This window comes from Triplophysa dalaica, chromosome 7 (assembly GCF_015846415.1).
Source record: "Triplophysa dalaica isolate WHDGS20190420 chromosome 7, ASM1584641v1, whole genome shotgun sequence".
In the NCBI taxonomy this organism is placed as follows: domain Eukaryota; kingdom Metazoa; phylum Chordata; class Actinopteri; order Cypriniformes; family Nemacheilidae; genus Triplophysa; species Triplophysa dalaica.
The window spans coordinates 19,959,032-19,978,647 of record NC_079548.1 but is presented as its reverse complement, the minus strand read 5'-3'; the positions used below and the strand labels follow the sequence as shown (position 1 = coordinate 19,978,647).

The 19,616-nt window shown below is 37.5% G+C and overlaps 1 protein-coding gene across 1 annotated transcript; it reads left to right on the top strand.

Moving 5' to 3' along the window:
- Positions 1 to 860: 860 nt before the first annotated feature.
- gmip (GEM interacting protein) lies at positions 861 to 19,329 on the top strand. Its single transcript, XM_056753788.1, has 21 exons — positions 861 to 1,139; positions 3,513 to 3,597; positions 4,502 to 4,592; positions 4,704 to 4,764; positions 7,571 to 7,696; positions 9,864 to 9,928; positions 10,065 to 10,172; positions 10,758 to 10,838; positions 10,916 to 11,077; positions 11,740 to 11,877; positions 11,970 to 12,160; positions 12,953 to 13,056; positions 13,170 to 13,232; positions 13,378 to 13,467; positions 13,593 to 13,753; positions 13,914 to 14,090; positions 15,436 to 15,573; positions 15,708 to 15,910; positions 15,989 to 16,307; positions 17,037 to 17,139; positions 18,434 to 19,329. Exons 1-21 carry the CDS (start codon positions 1,043 to 1,045, stop codon positions 18,994 to 18,996), a joined length of 3,126 nt encoding a protein of 1,041 aa, XP_056609766.1. The 5' UTR covers positions 861 to 1,042; the 3' UTR covers positions 18,997 to 19,329.
- The last annotated feature ends 287 nt before the right edge of the window (positions 19,330 to 19,616 follow it).

Below are 19,616 nucleotides of genomic sequence, written 5' to 3'. Positions count from 1 at the left end.
AACTGTCATTTTCTGGCAGCTGAAGTGTCAGTAACATTACGTAAAATAACAGTTTTGTCACAAAAAACATGTTTTTCTTTTAAATTAATCTGTATAAAATTGAAACCTGTAAAATTACAATTAAACCAGGGAAAACTGTAGAATAACTTTATTGTAATTTACAGTGTGTTAACAGACTGGTGGATATACAGCATATACTGTGTAGTCCATGCCACAGATTGCACTTTTGTCTATAACTTTGTATCCCTGTTTCAACCAAAACAAAGGTAAATATGCTAAATATGGCAAAGTGTCCAGAGAGGGCAATCTAAAAGACAGTATTCATCACTCTCATTGTTGTTTTGTGTCATGTGGAAGTGGGATGTTTGTCCTCGAGATCTTCCTGAGTCAGTCATCAGTGAGTTATATCAGGTCAGCACTCTGATCTGATGCTCTTCCTGTCTCTAACTTGCATCAACCAGCAGGAGGTGCCGCAATGCGTTTAAATGTCATTGGATGAATGCAACGACTAAGATTTCTGCTTCATTTACTAACACTTCAAGAGTTTTTTTTTTGCATAATAGTGCGTACCAGTTCCACCGGAAACCACTGGATGTCGAATCCAGTGACATCAGTGATATTTTGAAATAAGAACAAGCTAAAGTTGCAGTGCAAAGTGATTTATATGCCAAGTTGTTTTCAATATGAGGCAATGAATTCTGATTCAGATGTTCATCCGCTCACTAAGATCACCAAAAACACGATAGCAAATTACACGCAATCTCTCGTGCTGTAGCAGAAGTTGTGGGTGTTAGGTGTGTCTGAGAGTGATAGTGAGACACACTTCCTCCTCATATGATCGTGAAAGAACATTGGCCAAGCACCGCTTTAGAGGAAGAGAAGTTGGTGCTGTGAGAGGAGAGGGCAGAGTTATCGAACACAACAGCTTCTCATTGTCCTACGTCCATGTCTGAAGAGAGCTGAGGGCTGACCCAGTTCTGCTGGGCCTCGGGCTTGTTCTGACCGCATCGTTCTTCAGCGGGTTGGATGGAGTAACTCCCGGATGACGATGAGCTCCTTGTGTGCAGACGGTTCTGTGATTGAGGACTCAATGGATGAGACCCTGGAGACGCCAAAGTTAAGACCACCAAAAAGTCAGGGTGAGTTACAACAAACACTGAGAGAAAATGCAGGCAATCTTTCCCAATTTGCACGGAATCATGGTTGTTGAAAAACATTTTATTTGTTGGGTAATCTTATATAAAAAATATAAACTGGGGCAAAGCTTTCTGCTGAATGTGTGTATTTTAGAAGTTCAGTTGCATTTGTTCCTGTTCTCTGTGCGTGTGTGTGCATCTTTGTGTTTGTGTAGCATGGCAATAGACTCTCAACGAAAGCACCATCAGAGCACTTCCTGTCTTGCTCATTTAACCTTTGCAGAAAAGTTGCATGTCAAGGAAGTGTTCCTGTGTTTTACATGACAAACTTACAAATCCACATATAAAGATGTATTAAGGTTTATTGTGAATAAAATACACACCTGTAATGTGTCAAACGTCAATGGTGCTAAAAAGTAAGACTACAGCATACTGATATTTACTGCTATGATTTTGAAACCATTTAGTAAAACATTGTTTGATTGCAGTCAACTAAACTTAATATACTATATTAATGCAATTGTTTTGTCCAGTTTATTTGTTTTGACAAAATGATCTCAACTTCACAACTCACAACTCAAAAGAGATCACCCAAAAAGAAAATGTTGTCATCATTTACTTACTCTCTTGTCCTATTAAGATATCATAAGAAGACATTTTGAAGAAAGTTGGTACTGCACTGGAACCCTTTTACTTCTATTGTATAGACACAAAACCAAGTAATGGGGGCCAGTTAACAACATTCTTCAAAATATCTTCTTTTGTGTTCTGCGGAAGAAAGAAAGTAATACAGGATTGAAATGATAAGAAGGCGAGTAAATGATGACAACATTTAAATTTTTGGGTGAACTATCACTTCAAAAGATGAGTTAGGATCTTTTACAGTGCATTTTATTGTACACGCTCTAAAAATGCAGGGTTGTTTGAAATAAAATACATACAAAAACAACAGTTGTGTTATATCAGCCAAAATACTGATGGTTGGTTAACAACAACCAATCAGATGGTCCTTTATAACCGAACCATTGGTTTTGTGCATATTTTACTCAACCACGGGTTGAAATCAACCCAGCCGTTTATAGAGTGTATAGGGTTTAAGGATTTAAGACATTTTAAATATTTTTTTATGAATGAATAGTTTGCAAAAATCATGTTTTATATTGTGCATTCCAAATAATCAAACTCAAAATTCTGTTTTTGCAAATAAACTCTTGAAATAAATACTATGATAAAAGACGTACATGATATAAGATTGAACTGAATACATGCATAAGAAAGTTTAACAAGAGCTCTTTTAGAGGAAATCGCATACATTGGTTTTAAATGATTTGTTTTTGCTACAGCACTTCTTATTTTTAACTGGTTTATTACATTTAACATTATAATAATATTGAAACATCCTACATAATGACAGCATAACTGCAGTCATGTTCTTGATATGGCTTCGCGGGACATTTCAAGTAGACACCAAAATGGAGAAATCTGCCTGTGTCATTCACACGTTCGTGAACGATACTTTTTAATCAAAAACAAGTCAACATTGTGCCTGTAGCACAGCATGTTACAAAAACGAAGACAGGATGTGGTTGACCTAAATGAAGCATGTCACACAGAGAAAGAGAGGGACTGGCTGTGGCACTTCTGTGTGTTAAATGCAGTGTTCAGGTGGCATGTGTGTATCATGTTCAGAGTCGTAGAACTACAAGAATACAAGCTAAAAGCCTTGCTGCACCTGACACACAAGAAGTTTTCAACCACCGGAGTTCAACAAACAGCAATTAACATGCTGTAATTAAATGCTCCAGAAATTGCTTTTCATTTCTTTCTCATTGTTTTACAGTTCTTATTGTGCAAATGAACACAATCCAGTGTAGCTTCTCTTCTCATGCTTTTTTTATTTGTTGCTGTTGTCACCTACTGTAGCATTTGTGTGAACGATGATCATGTCACTTCATGTCCTAGTGTCAAATGCACATGGTGTCATTAGTGGTTTTTGCACATTTCTTCATATTTAATTTACGGCAATGCCACGCCCCGACTATTTACCATACTAACAACTTAAAAACCACAGTGGAATTATTGTTATAACTGTAACGTCATAATCAATAAGGATTTCCTTCAAATAAGTATTTGGACTTTCTGACATTAAAACTAAAAATATTAATTTACATTTGTATATCCATGATTTCACAAAAAATAACTTAGATAATCTTTGGTTTGTGTGGTGGGACCATTTTGTGGTTACTATATTTAACTCGATCCATTTCATTAGACCATTGGATGTTGCAACTCATCATGTGCATGCGATTACACTATTGTTCTGAAACACAAACATTTCAATTAAATTTAAACCTTTACCTTTCATATCTTTTGCAGATGGTTGCCGATCTTCTGAAACAAAGCGCTACAGTGAGATATTACGTGATTTTGATGCCAGTATGAACCTGTCACTAACATGCTCGTATGTATATTTCAATCAGCCGTTGTTTCTATACAATAGGTTTTTAAGTCCCTGTGAACCGGAAGTTACCATCGTTTCTGCTTCCGTATTTTGATGCATTTCCGAGTGTAATGGAATTTTGAATGAAAAAATAGTGGGCGTGGCTTTCATTTTTCTCTGAGATTTGATTGGATGTATAAAAACAACAGTTTCACTTTGATATTTAACTTGCAGAAGACTGACAAGGGGAGGAGTTAACGGATGGTCCGCCCAAGAAACATACGTCATTTTAAAAAGAGAATGACCCACATGGATAAACTAGTTACAATAAAAGCTGCAATATTTCACGAAAAAAAAGCCTTGTAATTTTATATTTTAACTGGGACTTTAAACATCCTGTTGTGTTTCAATGTTAGAAATGTTCTAACGGTCCAGTGTGTAATATTAAGAGGATCTACTGACAAAGAAAAGGAATATCATTTAGATAATGTCTTCAGATGTGTATAAAGATGTCACATAATGAAGCGTTAAGATTTTTTCCCTCAGAGGGAGCTAATTTTGTCTATATACACCACAGGTCCCCTTAGATGGATATCGCCATGTTATTTCTACAGTAGCCCAAAACGGACAAACTCCTCTACAGCGTTTTGTAAACACGTTATCTACTTCAGCAAAGAAGCGAAAACGTAAAGACATCTGAGTGCTGTGTCGGCCACTGTAGTGCTTCGAAAGGGAGGGCTGGAATGAGCCATTGGTTGCAATTCACAACCTCACCACTAGATGCCGCTAAATTTCATACACTGGACATTTAATGCGTGGCGTTATATTGATTGAATAATATAATCAGATACTTTTCAAATGTCAATGTGGCTTTGGGTTTAGCAGGAGGGTTAAAATCTTTGCATGTGTTGGTGTGATTTCTCAGGACTGTGGATGAGCTGCTCGACTCAGACTCAATGTCTATACCAGACATCTCGGCAGATACCACACTGAACACTGACCTGGACGATACAACAGTGAGAAATCATTCATGATTTTTGTCTTTCACACAGTTTAACAGTGTCTCCCAACTAATAATGTAGAAGGCTTTTCATGGTATATAATGTTAAAAAATGTATTCTTTCCAGGGAGACGATGAGTTTGAAGCAATCTACCAAAAAAGTGAGGAGTGCTTTGTCGGCACATATGGTAAATATCTTTTAGAGCTTTGTCTGTGTTTGAATGCTGATACATTGGACTAAGAATAAAACAAGCATCAGGTTTATAAAGATGTATACGGTGGATGTATACAAAGGTCATGTGTTGGTCATGTTCCTCTTATACATTTCAAGGATCAGAATTCCTGTTACTGCCCCCACAAGACCATGATGGTAAAATATGCGCTGATGTGTGAAACATGTATAGTTACCGTATGTTCCGATCATTTAACAAATTAGATGTGAGAAAAACAAATCACTGCAAAAATGACTGTTTGGAGGATGTCACAAACCTACACTGTTTACGTATAATAGCCGCATGTACTGATTGATTCTCGCTAACAAGATTAGCACGGGACGGGGGTTCGAGAGCAGATTAAATCGGCAGACAGCTGCTCTGTTTGTCCTGCTGGACTGTCTCACATTGTCTCAAAAATGGATGGATAAATGAAACACAATAAAGATTTTATGTTAGGGATAGTATTCAACTGTAGTTTTGACTTAAAATGAGGATGGAAAGATAACTGTCTACAAATTTTAATTTATCCAGGCAGGTGACGGCGGATACTGACGTCATCGGTCTGGCTGTTACTTTGCTTTATCGTCTGTGTTGATCTGGCTTGTGAACAGAGCCGTTGCTGGGGTGATTAAGGATTAGACTAACACTCAAAGTTTAACTAAAACATGATCTAACCTTTCTGAATATCACTCGCTTTCACACATAAAACAAACCAATTTTATTCCCTGTGACAAATTTCAGCATCATCCCTTTATTTTATAGCATTAACAATCGGCCTTCTTAGCCCAGTTTAACTCGCACTGTGGGCGGTCTGAATATGATTAGACAAATGGACGGAATAAGAAAGGACAGTTCGGGAGTTTCTTAGAGATTGAATAATTCAGCCATACACTTAACAATCTAGGAGGTCATACTTGACTCCAATATCAGAGTAAAATTAGAATGGATGTTTGCAATGACTCTTTTGAGACTCATTATGATTTTTGGGCATCATAATTTATCCCTTTAGTTTAATATTGGGAAAAAAATCACTGTAACACTACAGTAAGGTTCACTGTACAAAAAAACTTAAAAACTTCAGTTAAACAGCTTCATTAAATGTTTAAGTTAAATCAAATTAGCTTTATGAGTCAATTAAATTTATATTATATTGAACTGACTTCCAAAGATCTAGTTGTATTTTATAACTCGTTTTTTTAAGTCAGCTCAATATAATTAAGTTCAATTGACTCATAAAGATAATTTGATTTGATTTAAAAAAATTAAGGCAGCTGAAACGGGTGAATTTATTTGTGAGTATGCATTGGTTAACATAAACTATGCATTTACTAGTGCGTTTTAAAAATCGAAAGATGTGACTGTTAACATTAGTTAATGCAGAATGAACTAACAAACTATGATTTTTTTGATGTCTAATAATTTTATGTACAAATTGGCTTGACAAGTCCATTTTAACAATAAGACTTTTGAACTATTTTACATTTATAAATGTTTTTACTCATCACAATAAGCCTTACAATTTTGATTCATTTTATAAATTACAGTAACTTTGCTGCTGGTTAAAATATAAAAAAGCAAGCTAAATGACTGAGATAACTAAATGTTGAAAAACTACAATATAAAAAAATCCTGTAAAAAACTGTAATATTACGTGAGCTGGGACGCTAGAAAATATAGTAAAACTTTTTATAACATTTTACACCCATTTTCAAAATGTGTAATTTTTTTAGCGTATTTCAAAAATATATCAGAAGTCTATATGTACAATATGTTTTTTACAGTGTATATACAACGTCATTGTGCAGTGTTGTCAAACTGTAATTAGTAGGGAAATTCACCATGTCACATTGTTTTTATTCATAATGATTTTTTTTAGTCTATGTGAACAGTAGTTTTTAGAAAAATCAATAACAGTAGTGTTTGTGTAATGAGGTTAACTGAGTTCATCTACATTGATACTGTACGCTGTTGGACACAGTTTCAGATCTGATCACACACTGGTGTACAGAGTACATTTACACAGAATGTAAGATACAATAGTTTTTAAAAAGAGAAATAATGAATAAAGTGAATTAAGGCTATTTCTCAGCCTGTTCATGAGGAAGTAAACCCCACCCTAATCTAAAGACCATTACTTTACTGTCTGCTATACTATCCTCCTGGATTATTTCCCATCCCCTCTGAACCAAAAATACACAGAGAGACAGAGGACTGACAGTGGTAGTCTATCCTTTAAATACAGCACTGGAAGATTGATAAGAAATGTGTGAACTGATGTTTTGATGAGATTTTAGTATATATTGAAACAGGGAGGAGACAGCAAGAGGGAGGGTGAAGCGATTCATTCTCTGTGATCCACACGCAGTCCCTGTTGAATCCCAAAGCCTTATGGGCACTTTTGAATTTAAACAGAGATTTTACATTGAATTACCATTCCGGAATATTGGTGGTGGACGTAACAGGATTCTCTTTGACCACTATATGGACACACAAGATGCTCGGATGGACTCGTTTCTTAAACATTCAACAGTTGTTTTCCACATTTAAGGATTTTCTTCCAATAGTTGTGTTTTTGGACAAAAACTGTGTATCATGTTTTCTCTCGTTTTTCATGTTCGATTTTGGCATCCTATGAGGATAAGGGAGCTTTATCTCTTGAGTAATGGAAAAGCCTGATCGCTCTGTAGCTTATGAGGCATCTCTCAGCTCTCATCTGGGTTTAGTTCAGACAGATCTAGTGATGTAAAAGGAGTGGTGATGCTCATGTATTCCCTCTCAGCCCAGGATCCAGATCTCACCCTCTGCCGCTCCGAGGGTGGAGTGGAACTCGCCCTAGGGTACGCCAAAATGTGGTGCCGCTACGCCAAGGACCTGCTGACTTGGATGGACAAAAGAATCAGCCTGGGTGAGTGTTTTTGTGTTTGGTTTGTGGTTTCTTTCAGTATCCTGCTTTAATGAATCTTGGGTTGTGATAGGTTTGTTTGGATGGAACGATAGATATTTTTCAGGTAAAGAGAAGTCTAAAGAGTTTTTCTTGGAAGCAACAGTCTAATATGAGATTTGTTAAAGTGTGCGCTCAACAGCACCTTTAATAGTATATGAGCTTTTACACACGTCTCTCATAACTCCCCCTAGTGGAGGGTTGAGCTCTGCAGCTTAGCCCTGTAAAGAGTCACCATGTTGTCACTTTGAATCTGTGTGATATTCTTTCTTTTGCAAAAGAAGAACACAAAAGAAGATATTTTGAAGAATGATGGTAACCAAAAACCGTCCCCATTGACTTCTATTGTATGGACACAAAACCAATGCAAGATAATGGGGATCAATGGTTTTTGGTTACCGACATTTTTCAAAATATCTGCTTTTGTGTTCTGTAGAAGAAAAACAGTCACACAGGTTTAAAATGACAAGAGGGTGAGTAAATAATGATGTAATTGTCCTTTTGAAGGTGAGCTATTACTTTAAAAACATTTTTGTAGACAAAAATATACAGTAAGTATGTAATTGTGTATCATTTCTTTCATTAGAAAACCAAAAATTATATTTATATATATATATATATATATATCTTTCAAATGCGTGACTTTACATAATGAAGAAAAAGCAACCATTACTAGCCCAGAATAAGTGAGAACTCCCTTAATGTTGTATAAAAAGCGTCTTAAGGTCATACTTCAAAAAGCTGGTTGATAAAACACGCACACGCACAATATACTTCACATATTGTAAAGTACGAAAACATGTATATTTGTTTAGCTTTAGTTACATATGTATTATTCCATAGTATTGATGAGGGAATTATAAACTCTTGACTGGCAGTGTACATAAAAATACAAATAGGCTTATACAATTACAACGCCTATTTTTTCATGAAATATTCCACCGTTTATTGTAAAAAGTTTATCAATGTGGGTCGTTCTCTTTTTAAAAATCGTGTGCTCTCATAAACTTCGGTTAAAACCTGAAAATGCACTTGACAATCCGTCCTAAATGACGTGTGTTTGACGGCTTGGGCGGAGCATCCGTTAACTCCTCCCCTTCAACTGTCAGTCTGCTGCCAGTTCCATTTCAAATGTTTTTATACATCCCATCAAATTGTAGAGAAATACGAAAGCCACGCCCATTTTTAACTCATTTAAAATTCCATTTCACTCGGAAATGCGTCAAAATACAGAAGAAAAAACGATCAAACTTCCGTTTCACGGTTCACAGTGCTAAATTTGGCATGTTACCCACTACTTAGAGATCATTTCCAAGAACAATTTTTTATATGGTCACAGTAGGAAAGTAAGGGTGGTTTTGGTTACGAATTGTGGTTGAGAAATCATTCGTGTTGCTCAGTTGTTAAAGTATGCTCTAGCAACGCAAGGTCACAGGTTTATTTTCTGAATGGCAGAGATATGAGGACAAACATCCATAATAGATAGTGAATCAACAACACTGTATTTTATAAAAAAATCCTGTGCAGAATTCCTCATATCAACAGTTCTCAGCGTTTATTTCCATGAAAAATGAAATGTGTTATTTTCCATTGTATCAGTAATACTAATGGATTATGGTCCAATAATGTTATGTCACCTCATGTTTTATTGACATTTAGCGGCACTCTGTTGAGCTGCGGTCAATACAGATACAAACTCTTTCAGGGAACTGTATTTTCCATTCGATATTTATGAGCATTAAAGTGATCGTTCACCCAATCATTTCAAACCTGAATGACTTTCTTTCTTCCACAGAACACAAAAGAAGATATTTTGAAGAATATTGTTAACCAGCACGCATTGATTTACATTGGTTTTGGATGAGTACCGCCATTGTTCGGTTACCAACATTCCTCAAAATATCTTCTTTTGTGCTCTTCAGAAGAAAGAAAGTCATACAGGTTTGAAATGGTAAGAGGGTGAATAATGATGACAGAATTTTCATTTTTGGGTGAGCTATCCCTTTAACTTCTTTCAGTCTACAGTCTTTCTTCCACACAAATGTTTATATGAGCAAATAATAACACACACCCTGATGAATATTACTGTGTGATATTGTAGAATTCTGAAAATCTTATTGCTTGTTTACAGAGCAAGAGTTTGCAAAGAGTATTATGAGAGCGGCAGAGGCAGCCAAATCATGCATCGCTCAACAGGTACAAATGCATGTGTGCACCTACTACTCTATACTGCAACCCATATAATTCAACTGCTGTTTTCTGCTCTTTCGCAATGAGCGATGTGTTTTTGCACTTAATCACACTAATGCATTTCTCTGGGTACACTTGGTAGGATATGATGCCTTTGCAGCAAATCTATACCCTTGCCATGGATCATGATCTCAGGAACAGCACGACAGCCAAACATACAGCCGAACTTCTGCAACAGCGCTGCTATCAGGTACTGCATCCATCTCAACTGTAGTCTGAAACTTAAGAAATGTGATGATTACATTTCTTTAAAAGACACCATGTTTGCTGTGGAAATGGAAGACTTGAGACTCAGAATAATAAAAAATAGGGATGCACTGACCAATAGTGATAACCGATAATTCTTTAACATTTGAAGTAGAGAACTGATAAATTGACCGATATACATGGGATCTAAAAATGTATATAAATTACTGAAACAAAAGGCAAAAAGTGGACGACTGCTTTGAAAACATTCACTGCAGAAAACAATATATCTATAATGAATTAAAATATATCGGCCTAAATTTAATTATCCGATACCGATTAAAATTTACAATTTATCTGCTGATACCGATATGGTCGAAAATGTACAGTGCATGCCTAAAAATAACCAATGAGAGCCCAGAATAGGTGGGAACTCCTTCAAAACTGTTTAAAAAGCATCTCAGGGTGAAACCTCAAGAGTTAATTTCGATTGTTTTTCAATTTCGAGTCATGCTTAATTATAAGAGATGTTATTACATTTGTGTTATATAAAATGTGATTATATGGGCTTGGATGTTCCATTCAATAGGCTCTCTCGGCCAAGAAGAACGAAATCGATAAGTGGCGGCGAGAATTTAAGGAGCAGTGGTCCAAAGAGCAGAAGAGAATGGTCTGTTTTTGCCTTGTGGTTATTATATGTGCATTTGTTGTGACCACCATTACTCATAATGGTTTGTAATGCATTAGCATGATGCTGTGTCTGCGCTGAAGAGAGCGCGGCAGCAATATGTGCAGCGCAGCGAGGAACTGGAGAAAGCCAAAGCCATGACGGCCAAAGCTGAAGAGGAAACAGGAGGTAACAAGACCCTGGACAAGAGGAGGAAGTCTAGAGATGATGCCAAATCCAAGGTCGAGCAGCATCATTTGTTGATACTACACAATACACTCACCTAAAGGATTATTAGGAACACCTGTTCAATTTCTCATTAATGCAATCATGATGGTGGTGTAATGGTGTGGGGGATGTTTTCTTGGCACACTTTAGGCCCCTTAGTGCCAATTGGGCATCGTTTAAATGCCATGGCCTACCTGAGCATTGTTTCTGACCATGTCCATCCCTTTATGACCACCATGTACCTCTGATGGCTACTTCCAGCAGGATATTGCACCATGTCACAAAGCTCCAATCATTTCAAATTGGTTTCTTGAACATGACAATGAGTTCACTGTACTAAAATGGCCCCCACAGTCACCAGATCTCAACCCAATAGAGCAACTTTGGGATGTGGTGGAACGGGAGCTTTGTGCATCCCACAAATCTTTATCAACTGCAAGATGCTATCCTATCAATATGGGCCAACATTTCTAAAGAATGCTTTCAGAACCTTGTTGAATCAATGCCACGTAGAATTAAGGCAGTTCTGAAGGAGAAAGGGGGTCAAACACAGTACTAATATGGTGTTCCTAATAATCCTTTAGGTGAGTGTGTATTTATACAAACATGTAAATGTGTTTTAATAATTAACGTTTCAATGATTTGTTATCGATGGCTGTGATTTGCTCCGGTTCAGGTTACAGAAGCTGAGATGATTTACAGACAGTGTGTATGTGATGCAAACAACCATCAGGAAGAGCTGGAGAAGGTGAAGCAGAGAATCATCGTCCACATGCGCAAGCTCATCTGCCAGGGAGACACGGTGTTAAAAGAGGTTGGGACATCTTTACAGAAGACCCATTTACAGTAATCTACAGAGATGTGTTTAGATTTTTATGGATCTGTTGGTTTTCATTCCTCTCACAGGCAACAGTGAACATGTTTTACTTCCAGCGGCAACAGACTGAGTCGGTTCCTCTGGGTTACCAGAACTTGGAGTTGAGCTGCAGGCCCTGTGATGCAGGAGAACCCTACTTGTTGTACATTTCAGGGAAGAGTCTATCTGGCCAACCTCTTCAGAACTTCATATTTCAGGAATTCATCCCCCCGGGCAAAAGGTGAGAAAACAAGACTGAAAGAAATAAATGTTCAAAATATTTAATGCTATAATTGCATGTTATTCATCTGCACTTCTTTTTCATTGTTTTCTATGTAAACGCATGCTCGATGTTTCTTTTGTTACGTCTCGCATATGAGCGCCACATTTTATGACAATTTAAAATCATTTAAACTTTTACATGGAGTGCCGGTCATTAATGTCAGTTCCATAATAGTGGGCCAATCAGAAGACCCTGGAGGCGGGGCAAGCGTTGTGAGCAAATTTGCATGACAGTTTCTGTATTTTCCATTATTGCATAGTGTCTTGATGGTATCACAAGCATATGATGGATGTACACGGTCCTTCATATCCACTCGCTCCTCAGACTGAACGCGAGTGGGCGGAGTCACCTTAGTGACATCTCTTTTCCAGAAATCTCTCATTCGGGTTTCTCCGGAGAACATTCTTATAAATGCTTTTGTTATTGATGATGAAGTTTGCTTGGATGTTATATATGATACCAATTCCACTGCATCTGCTCATTTAATACATTTCATTAAAGTCCCAGTGAAATTAAAAGTGACAATTCTTATTTTTTCATGAAATGTTGCAGCCTATTTAAATTCATCTATCCTGGTGATCTTCAGTTCAAATCTAAAAATCAATTCACAGTGAAAAACGCACGCCACGCCACTAATTTTCTCCTTTGAAATTCACTTTCATTCGGAAGTGTGTCTGAACACGGAAGTGAGAAACGAACGCTATTTCTGGTTCACAGGGACTTTAAAGATTATTTGTTTCATTTTCCCAGATCCCCACCAACAGGCAGGCGTAAACCAAGCAGTGCTCCGAGTTTCCAAGATTCATATGCGCTACCAGATGATTTGAAGCACAGCAGCAGTTTAGTAGACGGAAGTATGTCAGTCTTTCAGTTAAAAATACAGGAACACCTACTGTAAAACAATCTTGACGTGTCACAGTTAAGATCACTACTAGAGTATCTGATCATGTGATGTGTTGATGCACAGGACGGCCTGGTCACAGTGACAGTGACAGCAAGGGAGGAAGTTCAGAATCGCTGTCAAGTCCAGGTGAGAGAATCACCACAGCCAACTTTGTACATGCCTTGAGATGGATTTCTCTTGGTTGGCTTATGAGTTCAAATTTGAGCATGAGCTTAAAATGTCAAACACATTTGATTTGAGTTCCTATTGTGTTTGCATGGCTTTCCCGAAGCTCATGGGAACCGTAAGCTGCCCAAAGCCTCCTCCACAGGAACAATGTCTTCAGACGACCTCGATGAGAAAGATGCACTCCAAGATGCCGGTATGAGACGTTTTTTCTTCACAAATGCATCTTGTACTGTAAAAGTAAACATTTGTTTTACTCTTTCAACAAACGGACAGTTTTTAAAAGCTGAAAATGTCACTGTTGACTTTGTCTGTGTGTAGAGAGCGAGGAGACTTTAGCCGAAAGCAATGGAACGCTGGGTAAACCACGAACGGCGTCACGTGCCGCTCTGACTCACAGACTGAGAAAGATGAAGAGCAAGATGGTCAAGTGCAAGCAATGTGACAACTACATCCTGGTGAACGGGATTGAGTGTGAGGAGGTGAGCATTGCTTTATGAACCGCAAGGTCTTTGGTTCAACCTACTCATAGAAGTTTATTTCAGAGGGGTGGGAAAGGGGAAAAGTGTTGCTATGGATAAAATTGTCAGTTATTATTAAAGCAGAAACGCACTTATTTGACTGTTGCTCCTTTCCTGTCAGTGTGGCCTTGCAGTCCACAGGAAGTGCCTGGAGGTGTGCCAGATGGAGTGTGAACACAGGAGAGGTTTCATCTTCGGGGTGGAGTTCGCCCTGCTGCCCAGAGAGATTCCAGATGCTGTGCCCTTCGTTGTCCTTCGCTGCACTGAAGAGATTGAGAGCAGGGCTCTCACTGTCCAGGTATGAAATACAGATACAGAAAAGGTTGAACTTATTCGGTTGAAAAACGTCTATTGCGCTGCATCACATTTAGTAAAGGTTCTGGATTCTGATTGGTTGAACCATGTGATAAGCTGTTGTAAAATTCTCAAAAAATGGACAGCTGACCACTTTACATAAGTATCACTGCGGCAATTTATGTGTGTCTGTGTTGTTTGGCAACCGCTTTGTTGTTTATGTTTCTGACATACTTCATTGTTTGGCAGAACAATCATTTATTTTTTATTAATATCAAATTTTATTTGCTGTGTTTTATTTTATGAAACTGTGCTACATATATGGAATAACGGTTTTATAAAGTCTCTCCTCTTGGTCCTCCTCTCGCTGTTAGGAATTGACTCCTATGCAACTTCTGCTATTCAAAGAAAGTGCACATCCAAAAAACTTGGTGGACGATCAGACATAAACTTCACTATTAAAAAAATCGGCACACTACCACTGCTGCTTTCAAAATTGTTTATTAAAATATACATATTAAAATATAAACAATTTGGGGAGCAGCAGTGGCAGGGTGCTGTTTTTTATTATTATAAAATAACTGTAAATCATGGTCACATGGGGCTTATTGCTTTATTTTAGAGTTAATACATTTTTTATATCTGAATCTGGTAGTTATGGAGACATGTGATATTATTTTCATTACATTACATATTTATTCTGTGTATTACTGAAATACTGTGTATTTCTCTCGATAAACGAGAGATTATATAATGGATTATGAGATACAGTAGTCACATTTTCATTTATAACATAATAAATACAGAAATTTGTATATATATATATGGCTATATATAGATTTTATTATTTTGCACAATAATACAGAATTTGGCTTCCTTGACAACTTTCTTATTATTTTTTATTATAAAACCTTTTCTCAGTCAATATTAAAGATATCAGTTACATCATGTAGAATCATTTTATGTGGAAATATAGTTTTTATAGAGTGGGTCACGTATTACAAGAGCTCAGACTTTGTCTGGCGGGCAAAAAGACGAAATATAGGATCCCAAGCATTAGTATTGGGTAGAGTATTTTTGTGGGAAGGGGGTGCTTTTATACCTATATTTGGACCGGACAGAAGACACATTTGACAGGAAAGTATAGGGTAGAGACAGAGGTGCAGGATCGGCATAGGACAATGTGCCGATATTTGAACTGGAGTCCTTTGAACATGCTGCCCATGTGGCTCCTTATTGGTCAGTTTTGACCAATAACAATGCAAAACATTCTTGCAACACAACATCAACAACCTACCATGGTCTCTTTCACGAAGATGAGTTCTGTTTATTCTTTTGTTTTCTTATAGGGTGTGTACAGAATCAGTGGCTCCAAACCTCGGATACTCAAGTTATGTCAGGCCTTTGAGATCCAGAAAGACCAAGTTGACCTCAGTGACCTCTCACCACATGACATCACCTCTGTTCTCAAGCATTTTTTCAAAGAGGTAAAACACATTTTTGACAGATTTTTGTTCAAATAATAAATAAACAGAGGCACTTTTATTAATTGTTTAATTGTTATTAAGTGAAGTGTTTAAATCCCATCACAAGACAAACCAACCATCTTTCACTTCCTCAGCTTCCAGAGCCATTACTCACCTTTGACCTCTACAACGATTTCATCTACATGGGCAAAGAGATTCAGAGGCTGAGTGAGAAGGAACATGTTGCAGAGACTGCTGGGATTTCAGAGAGTATTGTCTGTAAACTCAGAGATCTTACAGGACGCCTACCTCCGTGCAACCTCAACGCAGTGCAGCACATGATGGCCCACTTAAACAAGTACCAAACTTTACCAACAAAAAATCATCAAAATCACATCTTAAATCAGTTCTAATCCCCCTCTTGTTTTCTCTTCAGGGTTGCAGAATATTATGAAGATAACAAAATGTCCCCTGGAAACCTGGGCATCATTTTCGGCCCCACTCTCTTGCGCCCCCTTGTGTCGGGGGACGTATCGATGGTCGCGCTTCTGGAAACCAGCTACCAGGCCCTTCTCGTGGAGTTCATGATCTCCCGCTATGACAAAATCTTTGGTCCCGCGACCAGATCCAGCACACCCCCTCCACCAGCCCCCACGGCACCTCTTCCAGAAACACCACACCGAGCATCCTGCCCCCTACCGCCGTCCTCTCAGGACCCCGGAGCCTCGTCCAGAGTACGTCCATGCTCGATGGAGGTTTGCGATGAGATTTTTAATACCTTTATCTTTCCCTCAAACAAACATTAGCTTCGTTCTGCTTAATGTTAGCTGTGTGTGCTTTAAGCTTGCTGTTGTCATGACGATGATAAAAGCTCACTTCAGGTGCTTTGTGCTGTTCTTGTGCTGCTTGTGTGCTTTAATTGTCCCATCATGCCCGTGGAAAGACCTGGAAGGATTAAGCGCTTATTCTTGGGGAGATTACAGGGCTTGCTTGTGTATACGTGTGCTTTTAACACTCCGGTCTCACCCCGGGTGCACTGCTATGTGGTTAGGCCAGCGCTGCGGTCCACACCAGATTATTTCCTACACTCATATTTACTACAGTCATATTTACTACACTCATATACTAACTGGAATAGTTTATAATCTTTTTTTTTAACATTTTGGATTAGCAAGAACCAAAACAAAACTCAAAGTTAAGTAAGCTTAAAAACACTTTCTACAAAACATAGAACTGCGAAGCACAATAAATATTTGCAGTTTCTTAAGGATTCGTATGTTCCCACATGTTTAAGGGGACAATAAACTGATGAAATGTGTATATATTTAGTGAATGACCCAGACTAATGTCTGTGGTGGTTATGGTCCTGTGATATACCCCTTTAATTATGAATCTTCATTTAAATGAATTGACAATTGATTTACAAATTCTGCCATATTGGCTCTCTAGTCATCTTACATTTAGAATGTGTATGATTTTAACAGAATCGCACTCTCAAGAGAGATTCAAGCGAGGGTTATATTTCTGACAAGTCATCGTCCAATGAGGCAATGGATCAGCTGAGCCCAGAGGCCACTGGCAGAGCAGGTAGGGCTTTCTTTTCAAGACCTTTAACTGTCTGCTTGCGCAAACCTTTTGCTCTGTGTTTTTTGTCACTGTCAAGCAACCAATCACAAAATGTTTCATCCTGATGCAAGGCTTTTTTGATCGAGCAAATGAACCTGGAATTGGTGTTAAAATTCTAACAGATTCATGAATTTTTACACTTCAATAAAGAAGCAAATTGACAAAAATAAACTTATCAAAGGTTTTTGTATATATTTTTACTTATGTCTACAATGTAAAAAAACATGTTTTGGTATTTCAGTCTAGGTTTTTTAGTACAAATATCACAAATTCATAAGTCAAGATGCATTTTCTTGAAAAGCACGATATCTTAAAGGAACAGTTCGCTCGAAAATAATAATTCTGTCATCATTTACTAACTCACCCTCCAGTTTTTCCAAATCTGTATAAATGTCTTTGTTCTAATGAACAGAGAGAAAGATATTTTGAAGAATGTCAGCAACCAAACAGTTCTGGGGCACTTTTGACTACCAATATTTTTTTTCCTCCTTTGGTAGTTAATGGTGGAGCATTTGTGCAAATATCTTTCTCTGTTATCATCAGATATTCTTACAGATTTAGAACAACTCGAGAGTTTGTAAATGATAATTGAATTGTTTTTTGGGGTGACCTGTGCCTCTAAGAAGTGAACTTTTCTGATAATGAAGTGAGTTTGATTAAAACAAGAAAAGTATCTTCCAATTTGGTAAGAAAAATAAGTACTTAGTAAAGATTTAAACAAGTTTATTTTTAGTATATTTATTCAAAGTTCATTCTTCCTTCCCCTTTGAAAGTTTATTTTCTTGTTTTAATAATAATAATAATTATAATCAACTTTATTTTATAAATTGCTTTTAAATGTTACTTCTCCAAGCACTTTACACAGAAAAAAGTACTAAGTTGTTGATAATATGATAACAAGAGAAAACAATTATAACAAAATAAAGAAAAACATAATAATACAATATATATAAGAAATGAAGGACTAAAAAACCTTTAATCACATATAAGCTGAATAAACTATTAAGAAATCTTTAAAAACATTGAAAGATTTGAATGTCTGATAGAGCTTCAGAGTTTAGAGTAATGGAAGAAAGAAAATATTTTGTACAACTTATTTTTAACATAAACTTCCTTATTGTTCAAATTTTTTCTTGGGTCACTCAAAAATATGAGTTTTGATTTCAAAATGTTAAGATATTCATAAGATAAGACAAAATAAGACAAACGTTTTAAGAATGCTTTTTTTCAGTGTAATTTGTGCTTTCTCTTCTAGTCCTGGCTATGAGGGCTACGGCATCTCCTCAGGGGCATCTGGAGCTTTCTGCAGAGAATCACTTGCAAACTCAATCGAGGGCTCACTTCAGCAGACAGCCGGTGAAGTACTACAGGCAGGGCTCTACAGGAGCACTATCACATACAATGAGATCCCTGTCAATGGAGGAGGAGAATGCCGTGAGGAAAGGCCTTTTATTGGGAAGTGCAGACAGCAGTCGCAGCTCCTCCCCTGAATCCCAAAGTCCAGTGAAGCCCCTCTGCCGACTGCACAGTTCAGAAACCCTCGGCCTGCAGAAAAAAACTGGATACACCCCTGAGAATCAAACTGCACCCCATGGAGGGGTAAAAAGGACAGAATCAGATGAGGTGGTCAATGTGGGCCAAATAGACACGCAAAATGCCAACCAATCCAACAACAACCAAGGGAGCCGAGAGAGGCAGCTCCTGTTCCGATCTCTGAGGAGGCGTCCCACAGAGCAGAGAAGTGCCCAGAAGGTTTTGTCTGGACTGAAGCTCAGACGCAGTGATTCAGGGAAGGGCGAGCAACTTCATTTTGTCTGACACTCTTACTGAAGGGAACTAAAACGCTGATAGTGTTCTTTAAATTCACTGGAATTAATTCCATTTTAGATTGTATTGTATGTCATGGACATTTTTAGTTAATCCTGCCTTGCTATATATGAGGTGCACTTGTATTATACTGTATCTGTGGCACAGACAATGGTTTGAATGTTTGATAAACATGGAATATATGATTACCAAAAAAGGCCACACGTTTTTGTAAATAGTACCAGTCTTGGTTTTATGTCCTTTTATATTATTTATATCTCAGTTTAATGTCTTTTATACTGATGACTCCTGAAACCTGCCTGGAAAATATAAGATATAAACAATATACACCTATATACTTAGTACCAATCTACCCACTCAAAAGTTTGACATAACGCGCTCGTTTCACTGTCTGTCCACTAGATGGCACAATCGATGCGCACTTGACCTGTTGTTCACTCACATCCACTATAATGGGCATATGAATCACTTCAGAAAAGATCATAATGTTATATTAGCCATTATTCATCACCAGCCATTAATAAAGCAAGAATAGTTTCTCCTTTTAAAAGTACAAAAATACCTTACTGTTGGTATTCAAGCATGGGAGGCTATTTAGGCTACGATAGATT

Bases quoted from the DNA above. Each gene is read 5' to 3' on its own strand.
- gmip (XM_056753788.1), top strand. From the start codon at position 1,043: ATGACGATGAGCTCCTTGTGTGCAGACGGTTCTGTGATTGAGGACTCA. The intron at 15,574-15,707 runs GTAAAACACATT...TCACTTCCTCAG, and splicing joins TCAAGCATTTTTTCAAAGAG to CTTCCAGAGCCATTACTCAC. The intron at 17,140-18,433 runs GTAGGGCTTTCT...TTTCTCTTCTAG, and splicing joins AGAGGCCACTGGCAGAGCAG to TCCTGGCTATGAGGGCTACG.